Genomic DNA, 16,060 nt, shown 5'->3' with positions numbered 1-16,060 from the left:
TACAAGACAAGGAGGGTGAGAGAGAAGGGAGGAGCGCAAGGAGGAAGAGGACGACTAAACCTGCAGGCTCAGTGCTTGCTTGCAGCCATTCATGCGCGCTAAACTTCAAGGAAAGCACAGCAAGCTTTCCAAAAGCACTCACGAGTACAGAGCGCCCGTGCAGTGTCGACTGTCTCCCGTCCCCACTCGACATCCAACTCCTCCGGCCCTGGCAACGGAATCCTGGTACAAGGGGGAAAGCTAGTGTGGCACCGATCACTGACAAGAGACGGACGCTCACACAAAAGGAGAACGACGCACACATACACGCAGGCCACCATCTGTCTACTTGGTCACTCTTCATTGGGAGAGAGCGGATGCGCCGTGGACAGCAGGAGGAGTGGGGCTCTTCCAAGACCTTGAGCAGTCCCCATCCATGTACTCAGTTGCTGTCGTTCGTTCTTCGAGTGTTCCTCCTGTGTCTGCATGTGGAACAGCAGCGTCCTGAGCTGAAGAGAAAGGGGTTACACGCCGTGGGCAATCTGCTGCGGCTCACGAGACAGAGAGAGAAAGCGGCACGCTGTTCCTTCCGCTTGCACGCACGCGTGCTCCTTGCAAAAACCGGAGAAACTAGAAGAATGACCTAAGCACCACACGCTGCCCGAGTTACGAAAGGTAACGATGGAGAGAGAGAGACGTACATACAGCAAAGCAAAAGACGCGGGAGAGCACCACGCGATGGGCATCAGTGACTCGCCTCCCCTCAGAGCTCGCGTGCAGAGCTGCACAAATGCGGAGCTACACGCGGAAAAGATGGCAGTCGGCAAGACCACGCCCACCAACACAGAGCGGAGGGCCAACGCTACTTCTGAAGCAACGACATAAAAGTCAGGAAGGAAAAACGACGGGATTCATGGCGCCGGCACGGCGAGACGCAAGGGAAAAAATGAAACAAACACCGAAAGAATGAAACCGAGCGGGCGCGTGCGGCAGCCACGCACACGCGCAGAGAGAGAAGGGGGAGAAGAGTTTGCGCGCGTGTGTGTGTGTGTGGTGATGGAGCAGGCAAGCGCCGGAGAAACAAAACCTTGAACGTACGCGTCCGTCATCACGGAAGAGGGAAAGGGACGCGAGAGAGAGAGAGGAAGAGGAATATATATATATATATAAGGCAACGAAGACGCCTCCACGAGCAGCACTACTCCTCGCGCTACATCGTCCTCCTCCTCTGGCTCCCTCACATCAAATTCTTCATCTTCTCCAACACTTGCGGGTACTTCTGCGTGATGAGTCGCATGTCCTCCATCTGTATGTATCCCTGCTTACGGATGTCCAGAAAGCCCATGAGCCGCCGCGCCTCCTCATCAATCACGCGGCGCACCTCGCGGTCGTTGACGTCGTAGTCGCCTACGTAGCGCGTTGCTGCCGTGATGACAGCCTTGATGTCCGCCAGTGACAGGAAGCCGTCGCCGTCGCCGTCGTAGGCGTTAAACACTACGTAAAACAAATCTTCGGTGCTGTACACGACTGCTACGTGGTACATCAGAAACTTCTTGAAGGTTATCACTCCTTCGTTGTTGATGTCGTACCCGCGAAAGAGGTGATCGTAGTAATCAATGCCATCCTCCTCTACCGCGTCTCCGTTGGCACCAGCAGCCGCCTGCCGCCTCTCCCCGTTGTAGCGACTGGCCCCTAACGTGTCGAAGATGCTTCCCTGCCGCCACCTGCGCTGCTCTTGAAGGATTCTACGATTCTTGAACACGCCTACGCTCTCGATGTACTGTTTAAAGAGAAGCGGGGTCATGACCCCAGATGGGGCCGCCTTCATGAAGCGGGTGTGCAGGAAGCCGATGGCTTCCTCGGAGATGCGATCCTTCACCACCTCCCGGTAATCATTCATCTGCTCGCGCGAGATCCGGCCGCCCATCTTTGGATGGTCTCTGGGTACGCAGAGGAGGCGTGGGCAGATAAACGAAGAGATGATGAGGAGGGCCAGCGTGAGCCACAGGTGGTACGAGAGGGAGAAGATGATGACAACGCTAGATGATGAGGGGCTGTGCGCCTTGACTTTCGATCGCCTTCTATTTGGTTTTGCCTCGTTGGCGCACCGGAGACACTCGCGTGAAGAGCAGGGTCAGGAACCACTCGCGCAGAGACACACCCGCAACTACACGCAGATACTGCTGCGGTTGTCGAGCAGCGTTGTTGAAAGGGAAAAACGTGGGGAAGAATTAGACCATAAGAAGAGAGACGAATACATGAGGCGATGCGCATGCTGGCCCACATGCAGGCCCACCGACTCCGGTGCGCGTGGAGCGCTTCTCCGGAAGGTGGGTGGGGAAAGAGGAGGTGGAGATTCTCTTTATTGCAATAGGAAAGCCTCCGCCCCACCACGAACCAGTCAGCGCCTGTGCACACACAACCGCAGCCCACCCATCGCTATCGCACGGCGGCGATGTCAAGCAGCCGGGTCAGCCAACGTCGCTCAGCGTCGTTCAGCCCACTGCCGTTCTACTGCACACAGAGCAGCCGAGGCCCAGAACTACGCCCGACATCACCGCAGCGCAGTGATAGCAGGAGAAGCAGCAGGTGGATGCGTGCACTTGCGGAACACGCGGGCAGGACTCGCAGTGGACTGGTCCAGGCGTGAGCACGACTATACGTCTCCTCGGCACAGCGCCAGCCGAGCCCTGTCCGCCGATGCCAGAGACCCCGCAGCCGCACCAGAGGGCAGCCGCTGCAGGGCCTCGGCAGTATCACGACGAGTGGGCACTGGACCATGACACCAGCGTGTGGTGGCCGGCATTATGAAGGTAACAAGTAAGGAAAAAAAGATGTGCTCGCCCTCGCGTCCCCTTCCCTCCCCTCCATACGCACACGCACACACACACACAGTCGCTGAAAAGTAGAATGCTGCGCCAGGCGAGTATAGGAGAAGCTCAGACCTTTGTGCTCCCCGCCCACACCCCTTCGCAGCACACGCGAGAGGGAGCACCCAAAGATTTGCAGGTGTCTTCAGCGCTCGCCTGCCCCCTTCCCCTCCCCCTCTCTCAACATGTTTGGCTGAAGTGCGTGCGTGTCGCGGGTGCCTTCGAGTACTTTGTTCCGCCGTTTCGTCCTGCTGTTGTGACAGCACAGCACACGCATACACACATACGCGAAGAGAAGTGGGAGAGATGCACGGGAGACGGCAGTCCGTCAGAGAGGAGCTGTGCGCCAGCGAACAAGCACGGCTAAATGCCTACATGCGGCACTTGGCGGGTGAGGGCCGACGACGGCGGGAAGGGAACGGGTGGGAGAGCGACCGACAGAGGACGAGGAGCATCTGGCAGAGGCAACGGGCGACAGGAGGGAGGGCGGACACCTCAAGAGACAGAGAGAAAATGGGCCGACGAAAAAGAAAACTAATGACGGTGGCGAGAGTGCGCCACACACGTCAACCGACACACACATACACGCCATGCACACAGGCGCGCGCATGCATGAGAACACACTGTCCCGAGGCACGCATGTGCGTGTACGACACACGGCACGCACGATGAGGGAGAGGAAGAGGGAGGGGGAGAGGGAGGCGCACGTACACACAACCACACAAGGAAAAAAGTCGAGGCGGCTGACAACAAGTTCTAAAACTGCGAAGCGAAGAAAACAACGAAGAGAACGTGTTCACAAGTAGATGCGAGAGAACAATACACGAAATACAAAGGGGGAGCGAGCGAGCGAAGGAGGGAGATGGGGGGGGCAAGAGCGCCAGGCAGAAAAGAGGGTGTGAAGAAGGTCCAAGCAACGGACAACGCTTCACGTCTGCGGCATCCAAATATTTGTGTCGGGGTATGGGCGGATAGGGGTGTTGGTGCGGCCAACATACAAATTTTGAGAAGAAAGCTATAGGAAGGGAACAGCTCAGAGTAGGCATTCTTCGCGCTGCCGTCATACGTGCACAAGTTAACGGCATCGGCCTCCGGCAGTACCTAATCCTCCTCCCCATCTGAGTCTGGCAATGCCGTCCAGCCGCTCAGCGCCGCCGCGGTCGTGAAGATACTCGCAACCGAAAGCGCACGCGCCGTGTTGGGCGATGATGCACACGCTGCGGCAGCGGCTTCGGAGGTGGGCTGAGGCAGCAAAGGCAGTGGCGAGCCATGACGCGACACTGCCAAGGACTCCATCCTCGACGATACGGATACGGAATTGGCAGGGGAACCGGAAGCTGCGCTGGTGGCTGCGGCAGAGGAGCCGTCCTCGATGCTGCGTGGAGACAAGGAGGGTCTCGTTTGCCGCTGCAACGTCCGTAGCTGCGCCTTGAGCGCAGTTACCTCCACCAGGGCACAACGCTGCGCACGCTTGACAGAACTTTCCTTCTCCTTGGCAAAGACACAGTGTAGGGCCGTGGCGCGCCGACGACGCAGCGCCACCTCCTCTCGCTGCTGCTGCTTCACAAGCAGACTACGTTGGCGAGACTCGTCTCTGACGAGCATCAGTAGGCGCCGCTCCGCTCCAGTCAGCCACATCTTTGTCTCGCCATTGCTGGAGGTGGTGAAGGTGATGGCAGGGGAATCTGTGCTGTTCGAGGAGGCTACCGAGCTGTATTTCTTGGAGGATACGTACGGACTCGCTTGCTCAGATGCCTTTGCGAAGGCACTACTGCCCGACAGCCTGTCCGCCATCGCGGACGCCGCCTTCGGCGTGCCGGTCGCCGAAAGGAAAGACTCCGGATACCCAGTCGTAGAGATATCCGTCACGGCAGTGGAGCTGGCAGCGCTCTTGGCGCAGCCTCTCTTCACGTTCAGTGCACTAGTGGTCTGAGCGGCGAGTGTCGCGGGGGGCAGCCACTCGTCCGGGTGCTGCTGCTGGTGTTCCGAATGTTGCTGATGCCACGGATGGTTCTCCGTGAGCCTCACGCCGACATCACACCGATGCTCGAACTGAGCAGCATCATCGTAAACGCTGGAGAAAGTGCTGTGGCGAGTCTTTGCCTCCGCGGTGAGGGCGGAAGCGCGATCTACCGCCTCTGCGACCGGGATGCCCTGGCCAAGAACCGCCTGCATGGCGCTACCGGAGAACTGGTGCCGCTGCGACGCCTCCTCAGTTGCCATAGAGAAGCGTCGCTGCGAGGCCCGACGTACATGGTACCTGTCAGCTGCCTCACGCTCAACCAACTGACGCCTATCACGCCCCTCGCGGCCCTCAAGATACAGGCGGTCGAGTCGCTCGTAGAAGCACAAGAAGTAGCGGTCGCGCTCTACCCGGCACGCTTGCAGCAAACCGTTGCGCCACGCCATCTCCTCCGTCGTGGCCGCGGCGAGGCGGCGTCGCACCAGGACAGCCTGAATAACTTTCGCTTGTTGGCGATGTAGGCGGCGCCACGCGAGCTGTTCCTCTCGCTCGATCAGCTGCTCCCGCTCACTCGCCTCGTCATGCAGGAGGTACTCCAGCTCTTTCTCAAAGGGCAGCGGCTCCTCTGCTGCTGCGGCGGCAGAGGTGGCGGCAGCGTTCTCACGATGATACTTTGCCGCGCGAGCGAGTCGACGGAACTGGCGCTCCTCCTCAGCGAGTCGAGCTGACCGCTGCCTCTCCTTCTCCTTCGCCAGTCGCTCTCGCCGCCTCTTGTCTAGCACCTCTTTGTCCTTGTCCGCCAAACTGGATATGGGACGCACTCGGTGAAGGAAGGAGGCATGAAGGGGGCTGCTGTGGCGGGTGGCGCCGTTGATGCTGCTGCTCTTGGGCAAGGTGTGACTCGCTCTGGCCCTGGTCGATGCTGTCCCGGCAGACAAGCTATGACTGCGGCCGTTCGCGGCCACATGTGCACTGCTGCTACAATGCGGAGTGATTGTCTGACTCCACGGCGACGCTGCCAAGGAAGCCGATGACGCTGACGCTGACGCTGCTCCGTGGAAGTTTGTGAAGCTGCGAGGCGTTCCCCAGTGGCGTGGCGTTGTGGACGTGGGAGACGCGGACGGCACCGTGACTCGGTTCACAGTCGTGTTGCGCGTCCCCAGACGGTACGAGGACGGCGTACGATGACTGTCGTGTCCGCAGCCAGCTGCAGTGCCATCTTCGCTACCGTCCTCCGACGTGGTGTGCGTGTTGCGAGTGCTCGGCTGAGCGGACGCCGCCGGCCGTGCATCTACACCACTGGCGCTTGCAACGCCAGATGCAGGTCGCGAAAGCGGCGCGCTCCCCCTGCAGAAGTCCCGAGGTACGCTTGCCGACTGCGCCATCACCTGCTCCTCGGCAGCAATAGGTGAGCCGGCACAGCTGCTGTAACTGCTGGAGGGCGCCGCTCCCTCCTCCAGGTCACCGCTGTTCTCGAGTGCGTTGAGGGGCGTGTGCCAGCCTGTAGACAACTCACCCTCCACCGCGTCAACGTCCGTCGTCTCCTCCTCCCGCCACGCGAATGACGACGACGGCTCATCAGGCGCGCCGGCCTCGGCAGAGCGAGGCTTGGCGGACGGCCGTGGCGACAGAGATAATGGCGAGCACGTCCGGAACGTGCGCAGTGCGGTAGCGACTCCGTTGCGGGCCAACATTGCCAGCCGCGCCGGCGTGCCAAGGAGCACCGTGTTCGGCGCATGGCTTTCAATGCCGCTACGCACCCCTTCCGTCTTCACGCGTGGGGATACGCGCTGCATGCGAGGTGAGATGCCGTTACCGTCGTCGATGTGGGCTGTGGAGTCGCTAGTTGTGCCGGTCGACGGTGATGCAGCGGCAGCTGTGGTTGTGATGCGTGTTGATCCACGCGTGGGGTACACCTTCTGTTGCTGCTGCTGCAGGCGCCACCGCTGCTGAAGCAGCTCTTCTTGCCGCTCTTGCTCCCTGCGCAGCGCCTCCCGCTCTCGATCACGCTGCTCCTTCCTCTCCCTCTCCCTCTGACGGCGCAGCTCCTGTTGCCGCTCCCTCTCTCGCTTGCGAAAATGCTCCTGCTGCGCCTTGGTGTACTGCGAGGTAGATGCCTTGCCACTTTGCGGCGGCGCCGACGAGGTGCGGTTCCGTGTGCTAGCCCGCGCGGCTTGTCGCTGGTACAGATCTCTGTAAATATCCGACATAGAGGGGGCCTTCATGGAGTACGGATTGGCGCCTCCGTGGCCGCCGGTTTTGCTACCAGCGCGCTGGCCATACTCGGATAGGGCAGCACGCAGCGCGAGGTCGTACTTGCCTTTCGTCTCTTCACTTGAAAGCACTTCGTAAGCGCGGCACACTGCGCGGAAGCGCTCCGCCGCTGTCGGGTCGCCCAAGTTCTTGTCGGGGTGGTACTTGAGGGCAAGCGACTTGTACGCTAGGCGCACCTCCTCGGCAGAGCTGAAGTTGGCAATGCACAGTACCTCGTAGTGGCGCCCTGCCTCCATTGCGATTATCGGCTGCAGCAGCAGGAGAGGGTCGATATCACCCGCACGACAAGGCGGTCAGTCGTCGGCCCTACCTCTCCGTTTTTCTCACGTACCAAAAGAGTGGCAGCGAGACGATCAGAGATACACACATGCGCCCACGCACACGCAGAAGCCCCCCTCTCCCTCTCCCGGCAATCAATATTCCGCGTGTGAGTAAAGCGCGTCTTCGGGTGTACAGATATCTAAGTGTCGTTGTATGTGTGTGTGTGGGGGGGGGGGGGGTATCAATGGACCTCTTCGTGCCTCTTCTACTGTAGTGGACTAGCTACCCGTGTACAACCGTTGACCACTACCATCTTTGGCGTACACCTGTGCAAGTTACACGCCAAAACAGCGCTAGAACTGAAATAGCGCGCCGCTTTTGAGTCTAGCGGCCGAGGGAGTCGCGCCGCACCACCACCAACTGAAAGCAGCCGACAACACGCGCAAATAAAAAAAAGATGGTGGCTGATGTATGAGGAGATGCCCAACAGTGCGTCCCTCACACTCGAAGCTAGCGGGAGACGTCCTCTACGTTCCTAAGGCGACTCTCCCGATTCAGGTGGTGTGCACAAAAAACTCTTTGTGCAAGGGAAGGGGGAGGAAGGTGTGGTGGCGACGTCGGCAGAGTCTTTGATGCCCGCGTGTCCGTCAGCAAGCTACTGCAGCGGAGGCCTTCGCTTGTACTATCCTTGACGGCCGCATATATATGATGATAGTGAAGGGCACCAAACGTGAGGCGGCGACAGAGAGTGAGCCGACAAAGAAAGGGGAGAGGAGGGAGCGGAGAGAGAGGGGAACGAAAGAAGAATAGCAGATCGGCCAGCGTTCCCGTTCCACAATCAGAGGAGAGGCGAGCAGCACTCACGAGTCTCCTTCGGCCAACGCCTGTCGAGGTGTCCACATGGCATCGGGTCACAGCGCACTCGAAGGCACCGAAGCCGTCCACGATGAGCACGCACGCGGGAAGGCGATCAATGAGACGAGAGAAGCGTGGCATGTATTGCCCCCCCACACACACCCATCCACAGGATGATGGCGAACAGGATAAAAGAAACGGAAAACGGAAAGATGGGCAGCGCAAGACTTCCAGACGAGGTTCGCACCTTCCACCAACACATCAGCACATCAGCCTCATCATCCGCGCATGTGTGTGTGTACATCTTCCCTTCCGTCTCTGCCATCTCCTTTCCCTGTCAATGTGCCGCCAAGTCCATCAAGAACCGGCAGAGTGCAGCTAGCCTGGTCTCCTGGGGGTGAGGGGAGGGGGGAGCATCGGCTGTTATTTGTGTATGCGCGGCAGTACCGGCAACTCCACGACTCCGCTACCAGAGGAAGAAGGAGAGCACGACTGAGGCGGGCAGACGACTCTCTCTATCATCATCACCGCCGTTTGAAAGCGCAGATTTCTTTGATTCATTCGATTTCTTGTTTCCCATGTCGATTCCGGCGGCACCGTACAGACACACAGACAGGATTACGTATGGTGGCGGAACAGTCCACATGCGAGAGAGAGAGTGTGGGGGGGAGGGGGAAGTGAGGATGGCGTCGTGCTGCGAGAGACCGACAGGCAGGCAGGCAGTGATGAACGAAACAACGTAAATAGAGACACTGATACAAATCACGGCACCTACACACATGCAGACAAAGACATGGAAACACAGACAGACCCAACGCAGACCGAGGGAGAGAGACATACACAGTAGAGATGGAGGAAGGGAGGGGGAGGGGGGCGATGGATAGGCAACTAGAAGACTTCGTGAGCGCATGTATGTCTACGTTAGAAAGAAAGGGATGATAGAAGAGCACATGGAGATGAGAGAGAAGTTACGTTGTATGGGGAGGAAAGACAGGGAGAAGAGGGAGCAATGCGAGAGTCCAAAAAAAAAGGAAAGGAAAACGGAGAGGGAGAGAGAGAGGTCAGGGATGCCGGATCGAGTGGTGCGCACACACACACACGCACACGCACCGGCGGAGAGAGACAGACAGAGACACGGACAGATGGAGAGAGAAAACAGCGCTCAGAGCATGCAACATCAACAAGAACCAGACAAACAAAAAGGGAAAAAAGGATAAAAATAAAGAAACGGAGCCAAAGCGAAGACAGGAATTTCTTTTTTTTTAAGGACGCGGCCGCCTGCCTGCAACGCACACACGCACGCACACACACACACACACATGCACAGAGAAAGAGGTACGAAGCAAGACATGGAGAGAGGTGAAGCCATCCCGGAAAACAGAAAGCACACAAAGAAGCGCTTGCAGAGGTGTAACTCGGAAAACAAAGGCATAGATAAAAACTTAAAATGAAAAAAAAATCAAAAGAAATCGACGAACAAAACAGTTGCGTGTACTCAACGGGAGGAGTTGTGAGAGGTGAGGACACTCGGTGTCGTTCAGCGGGAGGCGGACGTTGGAGAGAGAGGGAGGGAGGGAGGGAGAGAGAGAAAGCGCGAACTGTTGGGCGATGCCGACGACAATCACGATGAGGAGAGAGAAAAAGAGAAAGCCGTAAGCGCAGGATGAAGAGACAACGACGGACACAACTGGTGTCTGTTGTCTCGTGTGTACCTCCAGTGTTACCATTCTCGCGAAACAGACAAAAAGGAAAGCGTGTGCAAGTGAGTGTTGACGGGAAAAGGGAAGGATAGGGAGAAACCGACTGGGCTAGGCGAAGCTGTGTGTAGGCATGTGTTGGGGATGATGCATGCGAGTATCAGTGAGGCTGGAGATGCACACGTGGACGGCAACGAGAAGAGACTCCGGTCGCACGGGATGGGGACGGAGGAGAAGGGAAATGCCAACACGAAAGCGAAGGGGAAATTGACGAACGAGAAAAAAAAGCAAAGGAGAAAAAAACAAGAGACAACGGGAAAAACAATTTGGGGATGCGGGGAGATGAGCGAGCGGGTGTGCGTGTGAGCGTGGGGACGTGGCTCGAAACGAAATTGAGGAAAAGCCCAGTAGACCACACACACAGACACACACACACACATATATATATATATAATAAATAAATAGATATAGAGATATGTTGATATAGTCCCTGGCGAGAGAATCAAAGATAGAAGGAGAGGGGAGGGGGGTAAAAGAAGGGGAGAGATAGAGAAAGGGCGGAAGATGTCGGGGCCGGCTGCCACCCCCTCCCCTCCCCCTCTTATGCCCCCTACCCTCCCTCCCTCCCTCCCTCCCCCCCCCCTTTCGCGACGGCGTGATACGGCACACACACGCACACACACGCACACAGAGAGAGAGAAGAGGGGCAAAGGAGAAAAAGAGAGGCATAGACACAAAGACACCACCTCAACGTTTTAAAAAAAGGCAGTGGCTCAGAGCATCGTGGAAAACCATAAGAGACGCAGTCAACGGAGGCAACAACGCACAACGTGGAACGGGGAGGGCGAGAGAGACACACACACACCGACAGCACGGTGGCAAACACACACGGCCGTCGCAGTCCACGGTGGGATCTCGCACACACACACACGGCACACACAAGCAAAAGGAAAGAGAGAGAAAGGATGCCGCCACAGACGCCACAGATGCGAGAGGACTACTAGAGAGGAGGGGTGGGTGCGTGGAGGACGTAACGGGAAGGCGAACGAGGAAAAAAATGAAAAAAAGGCCTCTGCACTCCGCCTCACGCCCCCGTCTCAGCATCCCTGTCACACGCATTACGCCCCTTGGAACCTGGCGGCGTTACTGTCCACTGGACACGGCGCACCGTTTTCCTTTGGTCTCTGGCAAAAGCCTCCTTCACATACCTCCTCCCACCTCTCAGCCTCTTTGCCGTCTCCCCCCACCCACCCAACACACACACACACAAATCCCCGTCATCGCTGAAGGGAGAGGAAGGCGGCGATGTGGGAGAGACAGAGAGACACCGACTAATACGACAACACGCAAGACCCAGCAGCCCTGGAGTGGGAACAACAACATTACGAAGATAAAAAGATAAAGACACTGTAACCTCCTCCTCTCCCACCCACACACACACACACACGGTGGCGGCGTGGCACACAACAATCAAACAAGCAGGGCACGTGAGTGCCGTACGCACTCGAGGAGAGGAGAGAGCGTACGGCACTCAGGCCTAAGCGTCTCTACGAGCATTCTTCCCGCCCGCTCCTTCATACATCCGCAGATAAGCACAGATACATGCGCATTTCACCACCACCACCACTCAGGCGCGCAATCGCCTACCCACGTGAAGAGACTAGCACAGAGAGGTAGCAGGGGGAGAGCTACAAAGAGGCAGATGCAGCCTCAACGCGCAGGCAGGCACCTGCTCCCTCCCCCTCCCCTCCCCCAACCTCCTCCGGGATACGCTGGAGAGGAGAGCAAAGGGGATGCGATGCGGGCTCCCCTCCCTTCGCCTCTTTCTTTTTTTTACTTTGCGTCAATCGCGTGTTCCTCCGAGTCCGTAGTGTTTTGAACTTGTCTCCTGATCAGAAAAGTCCCCGCCCCGCCCTTTCCCCGTCAACCGCCCACACCTCTCTCGCTCGCCCCCTCCCACCACCCACCCTCTCTGCCTTGCTGCAGCAGTATCGGAGACATAGAAAAGAGGAAGGGGAGGGAAGATGCACCGATAGCCCCACAAACATATACATAGCGAGAAACATAGAGAAAAATGGAAGATCACAGCCGGAAACAAAAGGAGAGGTTTCGATGGGCAAGAGTGGGGGAGAGAGAGGAGGGAGGGGGGAAGGGCCACCGATGAACTCTGAAGCACGGCACTGAAAGACCCACAGACAGGCAGACCTTGACAGATATCAACGAGGAAGCTCTCCAAAGAACCACACCGCAACACACATGACACTTTCGTTGAACGGAGAAGCAACACACAAGTGAAAAATAAAAACACAGGACACGCACGCACACGCACGCACACACGCACACGCCTACGCACATACCTCTGCACATACAGAATGGCGAAGATGACGATGAAGCAAGCAAGGCAGAAATAATAATAATAATAAAACGAAGGAAAAAGACAAAGACACAGAAACAGACACAGAGGCACACGAAAACGCATACGCACCATACACACATACACGTAAAACAACATCACTCGTGCATGACATTATCTATCGCACGCCGAGTCGATCGATGCTTGCTCCCGTGTGCGATCGAGGAGGGAGTAAAAGATGGAAAAAGGGAAAGAAAAAAGGTTACGCGTCAGCTTGCTGAGTAGCTCTTGCTGTTTGCCCTTGTTGATGTTCGTTTGTTTTTTCGCTTTTCGTTTGTGCCGCTCCTCCCGGTTCTCCCCACCCCACACACACCTCACACACACACACACACACACCTCTGTTGCTCCTCTGTATGGTGGGTACAGCTTGTAGAGCACCCGAAACATCACCTTCAAGCTTCGCTGAGCTCGAAGTCTGTAGCTGCTTGCTAGTCCAATGCATGTGCACGTGCCGTGAGCCCGTGCGCACAAAACATGGACGCTTACTCGAGACATCAGCGGCAAAGCGAGGAAGAGGGGAGATACCATACAAGTAGAGGAGAGATGAAAACGGGAAAGGGCGGGGTTCTGGCGCAGAGAGAGAGCGGCTGCTAAGCAGACAGCAGCGGAGCACACACCCAAGGAGGGGACGACCACGCAAACGCTTTTTTTTTGAGACAGGCACGGGCAGAAAGGCATGGGCTGGAAACAACCAAGAAAAAAAAAAAGAAAGGGAGAGGGAGGGAGAGAAAGTCGAAGCACAGACTCCCTCGCGCACAAGCATAGAACGCACAGAGGCATGAGTAGGCAGATACATCGGCAGAGGCAAACAGAGAGAGGGAGGGGGGAGAACTGGCAAGGGAAAGAAAGCGAAAGCAAACCAAGAAGTGAGCATCCGCTTGACATGCGTGCGCTGCTTATGCAGCACGCCAACAGGGACCCACACATACAAGAGACAAGCGCGGAAGGAGAAAGGGGGAGGGTCACGTAACGGAAGAGATGAGAGAAGCAGAAAGATCGGCGACAAAGACGAAACAGTGAACAGCCCGAAAAAAAAGAAGAGTGAGTCGAAGGGAGAGGGGCGGGAGCCACGCAAGAAACAGAATCCAGATCCTAAGAGACAGCGAAGCCACAGCGGCGACTCACCGGGTTACACCACCAAGTGAAAAGAAACCGGTTTTACGGTTTCTCCTTCAGCGTGTCCATCACTCCACCCACGAAGACTTCAACAGAGCATAGGCACACGCACACAAAGACACACAGCCACAGCGCACCTGCCTCGGTCGCACTGCGGCTAAACCCTGGTCGACCAGAGCGAGCCGTCGGCAGTCGAATCGGGGTCATGTGTATAGCGGGCTCGCCTTGTTCTTCCTCCCTTCACCGCACACACACACTGCGCGATCGGCCCAAGACGAGCCTGGGCGGACCGCACGCCGTGATCCACGAGGGGCAGCGGCTAGGCGCCCGCTCGAGGGCGGAAGCGGTGGCGCCCGTCGGGCGGGTAGCCAGGCGGTGGCGCAGGCGCATTCCGGATGCGCCAAGCGAGGAAGCCGGCCAGCCGCAGGTCAGGGCCTTCTCAGACCCTGCACGCGGCACGCATGTCATGTTTTTCTCTCAGCCGCGGCATCCCACAGTAAGGTGCGGTAACTCCCCACATTGGAGTCCGGAGGACTCGATGGTGTCACCCGGGGCGTTCCCAGCACTCTTCCGCGCCGGCGCCCCGTCAGCCCACATAGCCCGACCCGGGAGACGCCGGGCGTGCCACGCACATGCACGGCGGGGCTGAGTCGCATGCGTCTCCTCGCGGCCGCTTCGCCAACCCTCCGACCCGCACGCACCAGCGCACAGGGAGCCCACCGCGCGCCTGTCGGAGGGGCAGCCACACACGCAGGACGGGGGGAAACCTATGCCGAGGGAGCGGGGCGTGCGTAACCAGGTCGCTGCGTCAGACGGGGTGTGCTTTCAGCCCCCAGCGATTCGCGGATCCTGCGTAGCATACCGGCCGCAACGCCGGGTCGGCTGCCCCCATGGCAAACACAGGTGGGGGCCGGGGCCACCACAGCGCCAGCGGGGCAGCAGGCAGCACACCACCCCCACCCCACGCCGCCACCGCCCGCCACCCGCCGCAGCAGCAACCCGATGTGCACAGACTAGCCCCTGCGCGGGAGCGGGAAAGCACGGTCTCCTGCCGCCTCGTGGGCTCAACACCCCTGCGCATTGATGCGGGACCGCAGTCGCTCAGGAGCCCCACCGCAGTGCGTGGCGTCGTCCACCGCGGCTTCGGAGGATGTCGGCCTGGCGTCTGAGACCGGCGGCCAGGTCCGCGATCCACGCCGCTGGGGCGCTGACCCCAGCCGCCTTTGCAAGCTTGCCGGCGTCGTCCTCGTGCCCCAGCCCACAGTAGTCACCAGAGACAAGCGGAAGCGAGGGGCGCGCGCGCGACTGGCGAAACAGCGTCAGCACCTGAGCTCAAATGCGCCGCACCATCAGCCCGCAGCGAACAAGGGAACCGCGCACATTTGGGGGAGCCGTTGCCTGCATGCCGCTGACCTTTCTCACTTCAGAGAGTCGGCCCACCGCCTGCCAGGGAGCGGATGCGACGAAGTGCATGCAACCACTGCGCATGAGGGGTGTGTGCGCGCGCGAAACACACCAAGTGGCATAAAAAAAGAAGAATAGGGGGGAGGCGGTGAGACAGCGATCGGCGTGGAAGAAACGAAAAAGTAGGTTCGGCGGGGGAGATAGAAGGGAGGGGGAGGGGTGGGGATGAGATGAGCTGGCGTGTGTGCGTGCGTGTGTCTAAAAGACGGGTAGACAGGGAAAAAGCGAGAGAAGGGGGGGAGTGCTCTTCTTCCTATCAGCATCCCCGTCCTCCCGCGGTCGCTCGCCTCCTCCGCGGACTCGCACACACAAACACCTTATACACATGAGTTCGACACTGTCACGCCCCCGCCCCACGTTTGCTCACAAGAAAGAGGCAGTGTGAGAGGAGGAAAGAAGTGGGGGGAGTCCTCGAAAACAGGAGGAGAGAAGAAACGCATGAGGTAAAACTGAGCTGTAAAGCGAGCACGGAAACATATGACGAGCAGCAGAGTCGTAGCAAAGGTGTGTGGGGTACAACAAAAATGCAAGCGCACAGCAGCAAGGTTGTCTTGAAGGCAAGAGCAACCGTGGAGGAGAACCATCGGAACACGCGCAGAACAGAAGTAAAACACGAGGAAGAGCGTGGAGGAGGTAGGCAGATGCAAGCAGTGGACAGCAAAGGAAGGAAGACAGGGGAGGGGGAGCCCAAGGGAGAGGGGGAGGGGGGGAGTATCTCCCACGGAAGAATGGGGAAGAGAGTAGGAGGTAATAAGTACAGGAGAGAGAGGGAGGGAAGGAGGTAACAGTGAGCTATATAGATCAATGCATATAGATATATATTTATGTGTGTGTGTACCTGTGCCGGCCCCTTCTTTCCCCCTTCGCCCTTCGCGGTTGGATGTGTCCGCGGCACCGTTCATACACGGACCTCCTTTCCTCTTTCTCCTTGTCGTCGCGTCGACATTGCTCGCTTGTGTTTTCCTTCCCCTTTCCTTCGCTACGTTCGCTCTCCTTTCACGTTCATTGCCGGCAGACATCTCTCGTCACCACCGTCCCGCCCTGAGCTCACGATCCGTTTTTGGGGGGAGGTCACGTCAGGTCAGTGCGCGCACACGTTCTTCTTGCTCGTTTGCTTTATCGCGTGTAAGAGTCTCTCTTTTCCGCTGCTCCGTTACGTGTCGTGTCG

The 16,060-nt window shown here is 58.2% G+C and overlaps 2 protein-coding genes across 2 annotated transcripts; both read right to left on the bottom strand.

Moving 5' to 3' along the window:
• Nucleotides 1–1,216: 1,216 nt before the first annotated feature.
• Nucleotides 1,217–1,906, bottom strand: LMXM_18_1440 (conserved hypothetical protein; the record flags this gene model as incomplete). The annotated part of the gene is made up of 1 exon (XM_003874106.1): nt 1,217–1,906. One exon carries the CDS (start codon nt 1,904–1,906, stop codon nt 1,217–1,219), a length of 690 nt encoding a protein of 229 aa, XP_003874155.1.
• A 2,044-nt stretch (nt 1,907–3,950) lies between these two features.
• Nucleotides 3,951–7,322, bottom strand: LMXM_18_1430 (putative chaperone DNAJ protein; the record flags this gene model as incomplete). Its single annotated transcript, XM_003874105.1, has 1 exon — nt 3,951–7,322. One exon carries the CDS (start codon nt 7,320–7,322, stop codon nt 3,951–3,953), a length of 3,372 nt encoding a protein of 1,123 aa, XP_003874154.1.
• Nucleotides 7,323–16,060: the final 8,738 nt, after the last annotated feature.

Source organism: Leishmania mexicana, chromosome 18 (genome assembly GCF_000234665.1).
Source record: "Leishmania mexicana MHOM/GT/2001/U1103 complete genome, chromosome 18".
In the NCBI taxonomy this organism is placed as follows: domain Eukaryota; phylum Euglenozoa; class Kinetoplastea; order Trypanosomatida; family Trypanosomatidae; genus Leishmania; species Leishmania mexicana.
The sequence above is the reverse complement of the archived record's forward strand: the minus strand, read 5'-3'. Positions and strand labels throughout refer to the sequence as shown.